Source organism: Camellia sinensis, chromosome 13 (assembly GCF_055761805.1).
Source record: "Camellia sinensis isolate YWXY chromosome 13, ASM5576180v1, whole genome shotgun sequence".
Taxonomy (NCBI): domain Eukaryota; kingdom Viridiplantae; phylum Streptophyta; class Magnoliopsida; order Ericales; family Theaceae; genus Camellia; species Camellia sinensis.
Window position 1 is genome coordinate 72403584 of NC_138973.1, and position 17128 is coordinate 72420711.

Genomic DNA, 17128 nt, shown 5'->3' on the forward strand with positions numbered 1-17128 from the left:
GGCACCCAGCAATGTCTTACTGACATAATAGATGGGCAGATGTTGGATTCCTTCCGCACGAACTAACACTGCGCTAATTGCGTGCTGAGAGACTGCCAGGTACAGGAAGAGTTCTTCTCCAGGTATTGGGGTTACCAGTAGTGGTGGAGAAGACATGTATTCTTTCAAACTTTTCAGAACGCGGTCGCATTATTCGTCCCACTCGAACTTAGCTTTTAATGCTTGAAAAAACGGTTGTAGTCTGTCTGACGACTAGCTAATGAATCGGTTGAGTGCAACTACCATGTCGGTGAGATGTTGTACTTCTTTTACTGAGTTAGGCCTCTCCAGATCCTGAATAGCTTTGATCTGGGAGAGGTCTACTTCTATACCCCGGTTGGTCACCAGGAAGCCTAGGAATTTGCTAGATCCTACACTGAACGCGCACTTAGATGCATTAAGGCGCAACTTGTGCCTCTTCAAAATCTGGAACATCTCACCTAGGTCCCTTAGATGGTCGTTCTCGTCCTTGCTTTTGACTACCATATCGTCGATGTAAGCTTCCATTGTTTTGCCTAACAGTGGTTCAAACATCTTGGTGACCATCTGTTGGAATGTTGCCCCTGCATTTTTTAGGCCAAAGGGCATGACCATGTAGCAATACAGTCCTCTTGGAGTTGTAAAGGACGTGACCTCCTGGTCTAGTTCGTACATGGCGATCTGATGGTAGCCTTTGTACGTATCCAGAAAGCTAAGTCGATTGTGCCCCGCTGTTAGGTCTACCAATTGATCTATCTGTGGTAGGGGGAAGCTGTCCTTTGGGCATCCTTTGTTGACTGTCTTATAGTCGATACAGACACGCCATTTGCCATTCTTCTTTGGTACCACGACTGTGTTGGAAATCCATCTGGGGTAGTGCACCTCTCTGATAGCTCCTGCCTCTAGCAGATTTCCCACCTCTTCCGCCACTATCTCGGCGTGGTGGAGTGCCGATCTGCGAGTGCGCTAAATGATTGGTCTGGCAGATGGGTGGACATTGAGTTGGTGACAGATGAAGTTTGGATCAATGCCTGGCATGTCGTAGGGTGTCCAGGCGAACACTTCGATGTTAGAGGTCAAGAATTCCAAGGCCTCTAATCTCTCAGTGCTGGACAACGACGAACCGAGCAAAAAGAACTTATCTAGGTTCTTTTCATCTATTCTTACCTCTACCAAATCTTCCACCGCTTTTTGATCAGCTGTTCTGTCGACATCTGCGAATAGTTCATTACTCTCAGGTTCTTCCACCGAATGAACATATCCCTTGGCAACACGGTTGCCATTAGCCGTGACAAAGCATTGCTTGGACATAATCTGGTCTCCAAAGACCTCTTCAATTACTCCGGTTCCGTTGGGGAACCGCATTACTTGATGGTAGGATGATGCTACTGATTTCATGGCATGGAGCCATGTTCTTCCCAAGATTATGTTGTAAGTGGAAGGGACTTTCAACACTCAAAATTCCACTTGTTTTTTCACGTTTCCTGCTCTGACTGGTAGTATAATTTTGTCGACTGGCCATTCTGGCATTGAATTGAATTCGATCAGAGGGGATACAGCCGGTGCCAAGTCTTTGTCCTTCAATTTCAGTTGTTTGAAGCTGTCGTAGTATATTATCTCACACGAGCTACCTTGGTCTATTAGAATTCGCTTGGCGTCATAGTCCTTGATGCGGAGGGTGACGACCAGTGCATCATTGTGGGGGCAATATATTCTTTCCAAGTCCTTGTCTGAAAAAGACATGACGTTCGTGGCTTCTGTTCTCCCCTTTTTGATGGTAGGTTGGGCACTTAGTACCTCCCTCAAGTGCTCAGCCTTCTTGATCGATCCTCTGAGCTCGCATACACGCTCAGGTTCGAATACCCCATGTATCACATTGATCACACCTTGAGGTGGGGCGTCAATTGGCATTCCATTGGGGTTATTGTGGTCCTAGGGGGTTGGTTGTGTCCCTCCTTCAATGTATTTATCCAAGTGACCAGCTGCCACCAACTCCTCCAGATGTTGTCTCAATGGCATACAATTTTCAGTGCGATACCCCTTTTCTTTGTGGAAGGTGCATCGTGACCTTTCGTCATAGTCTTTCTGTGCTTATCCAAGCCTAGCTGGCCATCTGACAAAAGGTTCATCGCATATTTCACTCAGAATCTGGTAGATCGGTTTCTTGAATACCGTGGTTATGGCAGTGCAGACTCTCAACCATCTTTTATCTTGGTCCTCTCCGTTGTCTCGCCTGCCTCGTCCGTTTTTGTTCGGACGTTCTACCACGTTGATCTTTGCTGTGGTCTTCTTATCTGGTACTGCGGTCGTGCCAGATTTTGTTTTGGCACGGGCGTCATCCTCTTCCACCCTGATGTGCTGATGCACTCTTTCCATCAAGACTTCCATGGTGAGGGGTGGTGTCATGGTGATTGAATCCCTTAGTCTGTTTCCGACTGGAAGGCCTCTTTTGTACTGTGTAATGGCGAGATTAGTGAGGCAGTCCCCAATCTGGTTGAATGTCTCCCAGTAGCGACTATTGTAGGATCTTAGTGTCTCCTTTTCACCCATGTCGATGGAGAGTAATTGGTCAATCTCCACTGGGGTTTTGGTGTTCGTTCTGAACCTCGTGACGAACGCCTCCGCTAATTGTGCCCAGGAGGCTATGCTGCCTTCTGGAAGTTTTTCGAACCAAGTCAAGCCTAGGTCTCCAAGGCTTGATGGGAAGAGGATGCACATCAAATCCTCGTTTCGCCGATATACCGCCATAACCTGGCGGAAGTGGCTTAGGTGTATGTAAGGGTCCGTCTTCCCCTCGTACGTGGTGAATTTGGGTTGAAGGAAACCTGAAGGAAAGGGCGCGTTTTCAATTGCCGAAACGAACGGCGAGGTCTGCAGCCTTGCTAATGCTTTGTCCGTTGGTTCGTAGGCAGGGCGTGGCAACGGCATTCCGACCTCGACGCTTCCATGCGTTCGAGGAGCCAACCGTTGTAGGGTAGATACCTTGCAAGGGTTGCGCGCCTTAGTATCCTCCTTCTTTCGTGCCTTTTCTTCCAGCATGTTCCGCAAATCGGACGATCTTGGCAACTCCGTCTGCCTGGATAATGTCTGGTGCGAGCGTGAGGGTCGATAGGTACTTCCCTCGGTGTAAGACCTCAATGATCTCGTTCTCTCAGACCTGGAGTAACGAGTTCTGGAGGTTCTGGATTAAGTATCGCCTGTCCTGAGGCTTCTACTCTCTGCTTGTGATAGTATGGAATGTCTTCCATGGTCTTCTGAGCGGCGAGGGGGCGTCTTGCTTTTGCACCCCTCTCTTGTCGTCACTCATTTTCCCTTCATCTGGCGCTTCATGGCCTCCATGTCCGCCGCCATCTTCCTTATTAATTTATCTTGCTCCTTCACGCTGTCCTCCAGAACTTGAGGATTAATCCTCCGCCTTTGTCTGTCAGGACTTCGTGAACGAGAGTGACGGGGGCTGTTAGTCTGCCTCCTCCCCTTTGTATCCCTCCTGGGATTTTGTCGCTGTGGCTCTGGGTCCGCCATGGAAGGGATAAAAGGTAGGCCTTCGCGTCTTGTATCCCCTTCTGGTGTTTGTCCGTCGATGGGGGACTGCGGCAAATCTTTGTTGTGCGCCATCGCTTCTAAAGAGGAAAAGCTTGATCAAGAGGTTTTGTTCTTGTCTGAATGCCCACAGACGACGCCAATTGTACGGAAAAGAAATAAACCTTCTCATATAATCCTGTTAATCAAGTCCACGTTCCTCCAAATGTTGTCGCTTTACTCCCTAAAAACACAAACGTGAGCTAACCGGTGGGTGTGTGCCGGAAACCCCTCCGATGCCTAAGTCAGCAAAACAGACAAGCAGACAAAAGCTCTGTATATTCAGGAATCAAGGTTGTGTTACCTCTCCATAGGTGATATTGGTGAGCTTTTATAGGTTCCGTGTAGCACAATCCAAGTAGGACTCTTACTCCTCCATATAGAGTCCTCCTAGGATTCATACTCCTGAAGGATAATGCTTATCCTTCAACACCCCCCTCACTGTTTAAACCAAGTAAGATGGTTTTACCATGGCCGGACTACCATACAACCGAAATAACATTGCCTTGCTAGACTAACTGGAGTGACCGATCTAACTGTTAGTTCGGCTCTACCTTGCTTCTCTCCTACCTCGGCTTCACATGCCAAAACCTAGATATCCATAGAAGAGTTTAAGCTGAACTAACCCAAAACCAAGTCCTGAAGAGGGCTCAGTATACTTTGGTTCCCTATGCCATGACCGAACTAACTGTAGCGACCAAACTTGCCATACTGCGACAACCGGTACAAGTTTTAGTATGGTGACCAAGCTAACCTCTTTGGAACCGGAGTAACTTTATGGCATTTTTATTCAACCTTTCGCACTGAGGCCCACAACGGCCCAACTCGGCCCAATCTACATATAAATTCCCCTCTCAGTACACATTTCGACTAGTTTCCTGATTTAGACTTTGTTTTGGGGTTTACTTATTTTGATTTTCAAAAAAAAAAAATTGAAATTGTTTAGAAAAATTTAAATTTCTAGATTTAGTTTGACAAGACAAACCAAAAATTTATAATTTTTTTAAAAGATTCTAAAAAAATTCTAAAAATAAACAATATTTTTTGGTTTATTTTGTCAGAAAAAGAGGTGACTTTTTTTCAATTTGCCAAAAAGTTGTTTTGGAAAGTGTTTTTAAAATTAATTTTGCTTATTTATTATATAAAAAAAAAGTGCAAAAAGTAAAAATGTAATATGACTCAAATAAATCAACAAACTCTTTTCTAGGCACTACCCCAAATTCATCCTTAGAAAATGTGTCCTGTACTTGGGGTTGGGGGACTTTCATAGAGATACACAAATTTTCCACAAATCACATTATTGATAGCATGTTGATTCAACCCTGAGAGGTACTATTACAAATCTCACAACAGAGTATAAGTTCTAAGCACATCAGTGTTTATGTTTGTGCCTGCCCTTATTTAGATATCACAATGCGACAAGGGCACTCAAAGGGAATATTACAGATTTATAACATATATTAGTAAGAGTGTTTTCACCCCTTGGACTGCAATGCATTTTATAAGCCAGACTAGGTCTCAGTATTTGCTCCCAACAACCGCTGCTTTTGTAGCTTTGCTTTGACTTGATAGAGGACTCCATGAAATTCCTCAAAATGAGGTCTTGTTGCAAGCTTTGTATCTTCGATCCACTGCTGAACTTTCTTGTGTGGGCCTAATATTCGATTGCGATCCTCCTCTTCCATAACCTGAATCCAAAAGATTTTTATAGTTACTTTTATTTAATAATGAGATCTTACAATAATTTTCTCCTTTCTTGTGCGGGCCTAATATCTTGGTTTTTCAATGGCTTCAACCATCGATCTTATAATTCTTCAACTTCAAAGCAGAACGTTTTTTTTCTTTTATATATATAATTTGGCTAGGTGAATTCCAACTTGATAAATTTCTCCATCTATACATGACCGCAAACACACACAAACGTACTAAATATCGATACCAAGTTGCCAACATAGATTAAATCCATTCACCTCTAGTTGCATAATTTCACAGACCAAGCTGAGATCTGCTATAGATGGTTGGGAGTTTCCCAGCAAAAACTGCCCATTTTCCTTAAGCCAAAATGTCTCAATCTTTTCAAGAGATGCAGACAAAAGCTTCTCAGCTTCGGGAACTACATGTGGACCTGGTTGACGGCCAAGTATAGTCGCAAGTGCAGTATTTTGAACCAGTGTAACTGAAAAGGAAAGCATAAAATTAGACCTTTAAGTACTGGAAGGAAAAAGGAGCATGGAATTGCTAAACCAAAAAAATAATTACTTAAAATTGATAAACAAATGTTGTTTCTGGATCATTGCTGACTGATGTGCGCGCACGCACAGGCACAAATTGCCGAGTCTAATATTATTATCAACCACACATAAAAAGTAGCTATGTTATCTATTGGAATGATATTTAGAAACTAGAGAGGAAAAAGGGAGATGAAATTGTTAAACCGATCGCTTAAAAATTGATGAAGAAATTTAGGACTTCAATAGAGGAGCACAACGATAGATGACCAGGCAAGAAAAAGAAAAATCTTTGCAGAATCCTATGTTTACACATAAAATGTAACAACATAACGGAATCTATCGGGGGTATATTTTTTAATAGGTACTTTGAAGATGCACTGATCATTTTACAAAATACATTTTACCAAAAAATCACTAGAGAGTTGTATAAAAGCACATTTTACTGTTGCTCCCAAAACTATCAACTGTCAATTTATGATATAAAAAAAAATAAAGAATATCATTGGGGGGCACCTTCACCACGGCGTAGATTGGAGTGATGCCAATCCAGCACTGAGTCAATCTTAGCTCTTTTGATGAGATCAGTTGGATACCTTTAGGAATGAACAAGAAAATTTGTTAAGAACCAGGCTGCAGAATATGTATATAACAACCAAATATAGACAATAACTACAAGACCACAGCTGAAAGTGGACATGCATAATAACTACAAAACCAAAAAGGAAGTAACTATTCTCACCAATGATCTGCAACTCCAGGAAATGCACAAGCAAGATATCTGAGAATTGCATGACTGCAAAACACATCAAACCCACAAGAGTCACCACAATGCTAAAACCATGAGGTATGACAAGAAAATTATAAATAGTACTAATAAGTAATTAGGTTCTCAGACAGTCAACACGTATAACATAAGAATAGCATTATACCTAAAAATTTATAGATCCATCCATCAATGACCAACAATCATATATACTCAATGATTCACAAGTGAAACTAGACACTAAAACAGAGGAAAATGTTCAGCTTAGGTAAACATCATTCAATAGAGACGCCAGTAACAGAAACACATTGTGCAGCATGTAATCATAACATTTTTATTCTTGAATATAACCTTGGGTCATTAAAATCTACAGTCCAATACTACAGATAAATATCCAAAGAAAACTTAAACTAACCAAAAACCAGGGAGGCAATAGGCAAACATAACTGAATTTAAGTCAAAAATGGATTTTTTCTTTTTTTTCTTTTTTTAAATGAAGAAAAGAAGGTGGATTCTTGCGGCATATGTTTGCTCTAACCTCATAATGTGGCACACAAGCTTATTTGGTGCTATACCATGTTTAGTGGAGCTTTTTTAAACTAAAAGCTAATAATCAAAAAGCATAAGTAAAAGCAACCCTTCTTTATCTTTCAAATAATCAGTTTTTTTAGTTCATTTAAGTTATTTCTGCCCAATAAATTATAATCACCTCTTAAAAGCTATATCAAATAGCCCCGAACTCATAATAACACTCAACTATTAATGATGTGTACCAAATTGTTTTCATGCATACATACATACATTGCAAGTAATTGGTTTGTTTGTGATTTATGTTTCAATAATATAATAAGATAAATAGTACCACTATTTATCATATATTCCTAATACAACAAGGATTCCAAACCCGATACATCAATACTGAAAAAATAAAAAGATGAAGTTATCATAAGATCTGCTCATAACAAAAAATATACATCAAATCTAGCAGGGGGGTACTTAATACTACACTCTCTAAAACAGATCATAGGGCATGAAAAATACATAAACAAATAGACACTTCAAAAGATCAACACCGGACATGACAACAAATGATTGGTAATCCACCCTTAACAAGTCATCTGAAAATGTATAAATACCTCTCGAACAGCTTAAAATCTCCATGCATTATTGCCGGCACTTCTGCCATAGGGTTTATTTCTGAAATAAAATCATCATTGGCAGAAAATGTGCAGTCAGTACTTTATTAGGATTTATTAACAACAATACTGATTGGTAGCTCTAAAATAAAGTTTTAAATAGAGCTTTACTGAGCGAGCAACTCAAAAAAGAAAAAAAAAACCAAGGTCAAAACATCTCATCACACTGAGGCCCATCTCTCATTAGAGCTATTAAAGCTCACAAATTAGAACTCCAAAATATTTTTGTGTTAACAAATGTACCATTGTGACTACTCAAAAAGCACTGTCACTATTTTGTCCATTGTTCTCCTGAACTTCGTGATAAGTCCTGTGGAAATTAATCAATAGGGAAATTAGTTTAAATAGCATCATCATCGCGGAGCTCCAATACCGTACACAATATTATACGTAAAAATTATTTATTGTGTTTGGTTTTAATTTTTTGAATTTACTTTGTTTAAATTAATTTTTTAATTTTTCAATTTTTTTTTATTTTAGTGAATATTTTTTAAAATTTAAATAATTTTTTTTTTAGATGTATCTTACTTAGATGTATCTAAAAAGTAAAATATTTTTTTAAAAAAAATTTAAAAATTAATAAGTACACAAAATATGAAAATTATATTGAATCTTAGTTTTTTTTTTCTTTTTGTATTTTTGGTATTTATTAAATTGTTAAAAAAAAATTTCATAAATATTTTACTTTTTAAGTGTATCTGTGTTATTTGTATCTAAAATTTTTTTTAAAAATGCTTAAAATATTTTAAAAATTCAGTAAAAATAAAAAAAAAATATGAAAAATAAAAAATTTTAATTTTCTAAAAAGTGAATCCTGAGTTTTAAAACCAAACAAGCTGATTATTACATATGGGTCAAGGAGCTTAAGTTGCCAAAATTATACGAAACTATTTTAGAGCATCTCCAACGGTGCATCAAATTTTTCATCAAATTTGAGTAAAAAGTCCATTTGATATCAAGTGCTCAAGCAGAGGTTTTTGAAGCTTTATCAAAACACCGATCGACCGGCGGACAGCTGGGCAAACGTTCAACCAGTCAACCGGCCATCGACCAAGCGGTCGACCTAACGAATGTCCGGCCGGTCGACCGGCTAATGTAAATTTTTCTTAAAATTTTGTCTTGAGGTGATCATCCAGGGGACATCCAATGGTGAAAATCTAACGATAATGAATAATAATTTGATGAAAAGCACAAAGCATTCTAAGTTTGATGGAAAAAAAAAAGAAAGTAAAATCCTGGATTTGATAAACCGTTGAATGAGCAAAAAAGAGGATTTTTCATCAAATTTAAATTTGATGATGGATAAAGTGAACCATTGGAGATGGTCTTACATGTCAACGCTAGACTATCATATGCCACCATAATATAATATCAATACACTGGTCGAGTCAGAATTTTGGTTCAGAAGGAGCAATAATAAAATGAAATGTTATATCTACAATATTGTTCTGACTACATCGTGCTTCGACTTTAACAAAATTAACCCTAATTTCTAACCACAAGAGTGACTTGGATTGTAATAATTGTCTAAAAAAAAAAGCAAATATTTTATTGAAAGATTTTATCAAACAAGTAATCATTTTACAAATTTATAAATATATAGGTCATAGAAGGAGAAAAAAAAAATATCAATAAGAATAAATTAGTAAGCATTATCAAAAAGAATAAAAAAGGAAACATATAAAAGCAAACTTTATAACATCATAAAGATAATTTCATTATAAAATAAATATTTGAATAATGTAAAATTATAGAAAACATTTAAGTGAAGAAAAAAATAATAATATATATTTTAATTTAGAGTAGACCAATTACAAAATTATTTATAAATCTATACTTAAAACAAAAATTATAGAAAGTTAAGAAAGGGCATGGCCCATTGTCCCTCCCTCTGTCAACACACACACATCAATCACTTTTGGCAAAGTTCTTTGTCCATTTATTTATTTATTTTTTAATATAAATTTTTTAACAATTGGTAAAAAAGGGAAGCGGCATCTGGCAGCGGTGACTGCAATCGGGATCTTACGTAGAATTAGTAAGAAGGTTTTGTGGATCGAATTATAAGATTATATCGAGAATCATATGATTTTTTTTATTATTATTATTAAAAATGAAGTAAATATATAAATTAAAATGACACGTATTAAAAATACGATAAAAGATTATAAATTCAACGACTTTACTTACGATTCTACTTGCCTATTTGCTATCTTACTATAACAGTGATCACACAACAATTTGGATCATTTTAACAATTTCAGATTGTATGATCTAGATCGCGATTTTAATAATCCTTTTGGATAATTTGAGCAAGTATTTAGTGGTTCTATTATCACTCTATTTTCTTTCTATTCTTGCAATTCTATTACAAGTATTAATAAAATTAGTTGGTCTATAAGATCAGGTTGCTAATTAATTACATATCAATAATTGATCCAAAGTTTGCTGCTACCAAATATGCTTGATAGTGAAAAAGGCTCGCCTTTAAATTCAGGAGATTGGGTTTGACGTTTAACAAAATCTACTGTGATCTCCTCAAAGTCAATTCCATTCAACCTACAATACCAGAAAAAATATAAACACGCACGTAAATTTAATTGAAAGAACAGAGAAACAAAAGCATAATTTGATACAAAACCATAACCAAATCGATTTAATTGGTAAAGTTGAGGACAATGAACAAGATATGATTACTTGCAGAAGATGAGAACTGCACGAGATGGCTGCGACAATCGATCGGCGTAGATTTTTAGCTTCATCTTCTCTCTCTCTCTCTCTCTCAATTGCCAAATATGATTTCAAGAATCACATCTTAAAGTAAAGCAAATGTGAGGGTGGTGTTTGGCAAGTGATTTTGAGGTTAAGGCCAAGTTTGGCTACAAAGAAAAAAGTGCACTTATTTCATCTTTTTATCTTTTTTGGATCACATCAATCAACATCTCCTCTCTACTTTTTCTACACATAATACAAAAAAAGTCAAAAAGTGCACTTATTTAGTCTTTCCAAACTAGGCCTAAAATAGTCATTAAAAAAAAAAAAGTTATTTTAGTCATCACAAAGAAAATATCACATCTAATCCATAATCATTACTCCACTCTTCTCTAAAAAAAAAGTCAGAAAAGTCAAAAAGCCAAAAAATTCTTTCCAAACCAAACTTTTTAACCTAGGCTAAAATAGTCAAAAAAAGTCAAAAAAAGTCAAAAAGCTAACCCACTTCCCAAAGAGAGGCTAAGACCATCTCTAATATTTCACTTATTATTTTATTAAATTTAAATTTGATAATATATTAAATACTATTGTATACTCGTACTTGAAGGTACTCTAACAACCCATTTATTATTTTATTAAATTTAAATTTGATGATATATTAAATATTAATATATACTCGTATCTGAAGATATTGTAACAATTTAGATTTTTAATTATTCGTTAAAATTTATATTAATATTATTTAATTATAGTTAAAAAAATATATGATTTATTTTGTATTATTATATATAATTTTATAAAATAACATAATTAGTAAAAAATTTAAAATATAAATATAAAAGGGGTAATTGCCACCTTCAATTTGGAGAAGACATCTGGCAAGATGTCCCTCATGCATTAGTTGCCTACCTATATATATATAGGTGTGGTGGTGAGTCGTGGTAAAGGAAAAGGAAAGGTGGCATTGCCTTAAGGCAAGCAACATGGTAACCATCCTGCAGCGTGGGACATCTATTAATAGGGTAATTATAATAGCTACGGTAGGAACCTTGGTATAAATGGGAGCAAGGAAAAAAAAGAGTGATAAAATAAAATAGGCAGAGGTGAAAAAGTCACAACAGAAGTACAAGGCATTTATATTAAGGGAGTTTATTATACTTTAAGTTATCATGAAATATTTATAAATTATATTAGTATTTTTAATTACATTATTTATTTTATAAATCTTATTTTATATAATAAAAAAACTCATGGTATAATTATTTATTAAAATGTATTTTGAGTAATTATTTTATAAGTATCATCACGGAGGTCTCACGCTTTAGGAGACTTAAATAACTATTGGTCTTCTGATTGGTCACTTTGTGATCCTCTGTCTGTTATGGATGCATTGATCCTCTGAGTTCTGTTGTAGAGCAAAGTGTTGTATAGAGTTAAGTGCTGTATGGAGCTAAGTACTACACTATTGTGGGAGCCACCTCTAGAGTTCGTATGAGCCACTCTTGAGTCCATACATCTGTTTTGTTCCATTCTGTACCGTGATTATGATTATTTTATTTATATGATTTATGTATTATATGTCAAATGATTTCCGTAGTATATATTATGTATTTTAATATCAAACTCTGTTTAGCCTAATAATTATCCATAGTAATTTTTATACCCTCATGCTCTCAGTATAATATTCCTCACACTGTCATAGGCTTATAGTTGTTTCCCCATTTCAGATGATATGTTAGGACTAGTGCGTGGGATAGGCACAAAACACTTTGTAGACATAGTTTAGTTCTAACAATTTAATTAAACAGTAGCTCCAATGTATATATTTTGTTATTATTAAATAAAAGTTTGGGTACCTTTTATCTCCGCTGCTCTATTAATTTGTTAGGATCTCAGATATTATCTTGTCGTGATGTCGAACCTTTGGATACCGAGTTTGGGTCGTGATAGGTACGGTGTGAATAAAAATGAGTGAACAAAAAGGAGAAAATAAAAAAAAACAAATAGAGAGAAAAATAAAAATGGGAGAAAATAAAAATAAATAAATAAAAGATGGAGGAAGGTAGGATCATGAGATCATGGAAGGATGGGTGAGAAAAGAAAAAAGTAAGAGAGAGAGAGAAGCGAAAAAGTAGAAAATGTACATGTATGACATTTTTTGAAAAATATATTTCAGTCATTGTTTTATAATTTGAATAGATCTGAGCCATTCAAATGTCTTAGTAGGACAAAAATATATTGAAAATTCAAAAACCGTGTAACGCCCTCATAATAATAACATTAAAACCCATCAATTTAGACATGCATTGGTATAAAAGATAAATATTCTTCCATTCATCAGAGTAGTTCTTTACAATGAGTGCTACATGCTAACAACAAAAGCAAATGCCCTACGGGCTTACAGCTTTCCAAGTTAACACTTGGCTACAAAACAGGAGTACTAACTCAACTACACATTAAGCTCTTGGCTTGAATTTACATGTAATACATCCAAAAGATCACAAAACGACAAAAGCCTGACTGTCTCTTACCTCCCAAGCCATATCCTTGGAGGTGGCATGCTGTCTGTACCTAAAAATGATATCCCATAAAGGGTGAGCCACAGCCTAGTAGAAATACACTAAACCAGCTATGAATAATGACTAAAAGATTAGTAGTTGATAGATAGCCAACACAGATACATCCACATATATCACATTTCGGTTTCATGATATTAAGTCCATGTTACATTTCATTTCCCATATCTTTTCCAACTTTGAGTTTGAAAACAAGGCTCAACACCTAGCCAGATAACTTAATGAGATTTAGACTCATCTTTAAAATACTTTTGAAATTCATGAGGGATACACATTTTAATGCTGTATCATTAACACATAAACCATTCCCACACTTTGCGAAAGATACACATTTCGGTACTGTATCAACATAACATAGAATTACTTCTATACTTCACAATTAATAACGATATACATTTTAGTGCTATATCAAATCAATTCAAACACTTCCATAATCAACACTTGATATACATTGTAGTACTGTATCAATGTCACACAAAATCTGGTTTAGAGGTCCATCCCCTATCTTCCCCTAAACCATGGAGTACATCCTCTATCTCCTCCCACACAACACATGTATATAAACATAGATCATATACAATCAATCAATACATAGAATTAATGTATTATTCCAGTCGCTATATTCAATAGCATACTCAATCGATTAGTTTTAGTTTGCTTAATCATCATGCAGTGTCTACAACAATCAAGACTATCCTCCACCGATAGCCCAAAACAGTTATTTCTATACTGAAAATAAATGCACCAAATGGATATATAATCAACATTTCAACTAGGTGAGCGATGAACGAATCTAACTACACCCTTTAATCCCATACACATCCAATTCCAACATTTTCAATTTAATTCCTCTTTTCTTCAAATTAATTATACCAATTAATTTATCAATGTAATTAGAGCATTTCCCATAATTAACATCACAACCCTAAGGTTCCATTTTCACCAATAATCCAATATTGATCTCATTTCTCTATGCCAAACATGCATATAAGTTTATATAAACAAAACCTTAGGGCTGGGCATAGGGTTATCCGACCCGCCCAAACAGCCCTACCCGAACCGAACCGCACGCGCGTGGGCGGTTTCGCAAACACATTAGGGTAGGGTGCAGGTTAGATTTTATATAAATTTCGGGTTGCGGGCGGGTTGCGGGTTTGAACCGCACCCGCCCAAACCGCCCGCATTAAATTAATTAATTTTTTTTTCCGCTCTTTCAAATCTAGCCGTTCATCACCATCTCACTCACCTCATTACAAACAAAACAAAAAACCCTAAATTCGTCTCCCTCACTCTCTCAGTCAGCCTCATCTCAACTCATCTATGTCTCTCTCTCTCTCTCTCACTCTCTCGTTTCGTTATTCTGCACCGATCACTCTCTCGTTGTTCATCTCATCGCACCGATCATCGCACCGCCGATCTACTCATAGGTAAACTCTCTCTCTCAATCTCTGTCTCTCTCTCTCTCGCCCCGATCGTTGATTTTTTTTGTTTTATATATATATATATATATATCAGATATGTCTCTGATCTGATTTGTCTCCCTCACTCTCTCATCTCATCAGATCCACAGTTTGGTTTTGTATCTCTGCACCAATCGACTCACAGGTAAGCCTCTCTCTCTCTCTCTCTCTCTCTCTCTCTCATCTCTGCACCGATCGAATCTGAATGTTTCTTTGAAAATAAATCTGATTTTTTTTTTGGACCAACATATCTGTTCTGTTTGTTTTGGAATCTATGTTAATCTGAATCTGTGTTAATCTTTGTTGAATCTGTTCTTAAGAATTTGAATCTGTGTTCTTAAGAATAATCTGAATCTGTGTTAATCTTCTTTTTTTTTGTTTTATATATATATACAAATTTGTTCTTAAGAATTTTTGTTGAATCTGTGTTAATCTGAATCTGTATTTCTAATGTAAGTTTACATTCTGAAAAAATAATTTTATTAATTGTTGAATTTTGTAAGTTTAGATTCTGTAAGTTTACATTTTGTTGAATTTGTTCTTAAGTAATTTTTATTAATTGTGTATGTTATTTAATTCTGAATCTCTCTCTCAATCGAGGATTCTCCCACTAGAATATGAAGTCAAGCTATTGGAAGGTCATCTTAGATCCCTTCAACAATTCTCGAACCCAAAGGTCTTTCTCTCTCTCTATATATATATATATATTGAATTTCTGTGACTGAAGTGAATATCATGCTCTGCTTGTGCTACAGATTGAACTAGAACAATACCCAACTGGACCCCATATCGCTTCTCGGATGTTATACACTGTATACTCTTCTTTCTCCTCTAGCTTTTCTATCTTCAAGGTTTTCTATTTTTTTTTTTTTTTTTTTTTTGGGTTTGTGTTTTTATAAATTGTTGTTTTGTAAAAACATGTTTTTGGAAACCTATTAGGCAGAGAATTCATTTGGGGATGTGGCCAACAAGGTAGTGGCAGATTTTGGTTATGGGTGTGGTACATTGGGTATTGCAAGCTTGCAGCTGCTCTCTTAGGTGCAGAGTCAGTTGTTTATCTATCTTCCTTTTTATTTTATGAGTTTTTTATAAGTTTTAATTCATTAATTATTAATGTTGGAGTTTTTTAGAAAATATGAGAAATAATGTCCAAAATAAAGATTGACAAAATGGGAGAAAAAAAAGGTTTAAAAATAAATTTTTGAAAAAAAAGTTTAATCCGCAAACCGCCCGCACATTCGCGAACCCTATCCGCACAAACCGCAAACCGCATTGCGAGCGGTTGCGGGTTGACTTTTTCCCAAACCGCATAGATGCGGGCGGGTCCAAACCGAACCGCAAACCGTCCCAAACCGAACCGCGGACACCCCTACAAAACCTCAACTTTTGTTAAATTACACAAAGGCCCAAACTTTCTCAAAATTATCCAACAACCCCCAACTCATCAAAATGTTGAAATTCAAAGACAAAACTCATGAGAAGGAGTAGGATATCTCTACCTCGAAGTTAGAGCTCAAACGGGGAAGCCGAAGAAAACCAAAATGCTCCAAACTCAAAGATCCACGGATCAAAATGGAGCCCTTGACGATCAACACACTTTTTACAAAGACCGGAGGATAGGGAGGCACTCTAACTAGATCAAACCCTAGAGAGAAGGGAGTTTCTAGAGAGAGGAGCTCTCAAAATGTCTTTTTAGAAAGTAAGAGAGAGAGAGAGAATGTAAAAAGTGATTTTAAAAAGCCTAGCTGCCAACTGATATACGACATTCCCGCTCGAGCGGAGAACACAACGCTCGAGCGTCAAGAACAAAAAACTAGGTACGCTCGAACGCAATAAGGCCCGCTCGAGCGCCAAGACACAAGAATAAAGTACATCCGCTCGAGCGCGAAAACCAGTCCGCTCGAGCGTAGATTTCCCTCACCCAAAACTTACACCAAAAAGTACTATCCGCTCGAGCGCTAGAGTACCCGCTCGAGCGTAAAAATCACACATGCAGAAGTTTTGCAGGGACACGAAATACTGGGAGTGTGCAATATCCGCTCGAGCGCAACAAGGCCTGCTCGAGTGGAACGACCAAAAACCTGGCAACAAGATTTTAGACCAAGGTTCAACCCACCTATTCGAAACAAGCCCAACACATCCTAAAACTCAAACAAATGGAATTAAAGGACGACAACAAGATAGGCACAACTACTAACTCTACAGAACCGAGTCCGGAATACAACTGAACAGTAAAGGGACAACCGGGATCACTATAAACCGTCCTACTTTATTATATAGATTTTACTAAATTGAGGATAGTTAGGAGCTTTTATCAATTCACTTTTTATAACTGTTGCATTTTCACCACCGAATGACCTGCCAAATATCCAGCTAGTTGTCTCCGCAAATGATCACCTCCTTACAAAAATTTGTAAAAAAATTATACTGGCCAATCGATTGGCCAGACATCTACTCGATCGACCTATGTTGAGTGCATGATATCAAATGAAATCTTTGCTCAAATTTAATATAAAAAAAATAAAATGTTAGAGATGCACAAATTGCTCACTTTAGCTTAAATTATGTATAATCTTCCATGGAGTATTGTATT

The 17128-nt window shown here is 36.6% G+C and overlaps 1 protein-coding gene across 1 annotated transcript; it reads right to left on the minus strand.

Annotated features, from left to right (window-relative positions):
• Nucleotides 1–4878: 4878 nt before the first annotated feature.
• LOC114300561 (glutathione S-transferase T1) lies at nucleotides 4879–10745 on the minus strand. The gene is made up of 7 exons (XM_028245433.2): nucleotides 10485–10745; nucleotides 10273–10346; nucleotides 7728–7788; nucleotides 6568–6621; nucleotides 6342–6421; nucleotides 5568–5773; nucleotides 4879–5285 (listed from the first exon to the last, which is right to left on the minus strand). Exons 1-7 carry the CDS (start codon nucleotides 10547–10549, stop codon nucleotides 5109–5111), a joined length of 717 nt encoding a protein of 238 aa, XP_028101234.2. The 5' UTR covers nucleotides 10550–10745; the 3' UTR covers nucleotides 4879–5108.
• Nucleotides 10746–17128: the final 6383 nt, after the last annotated feature.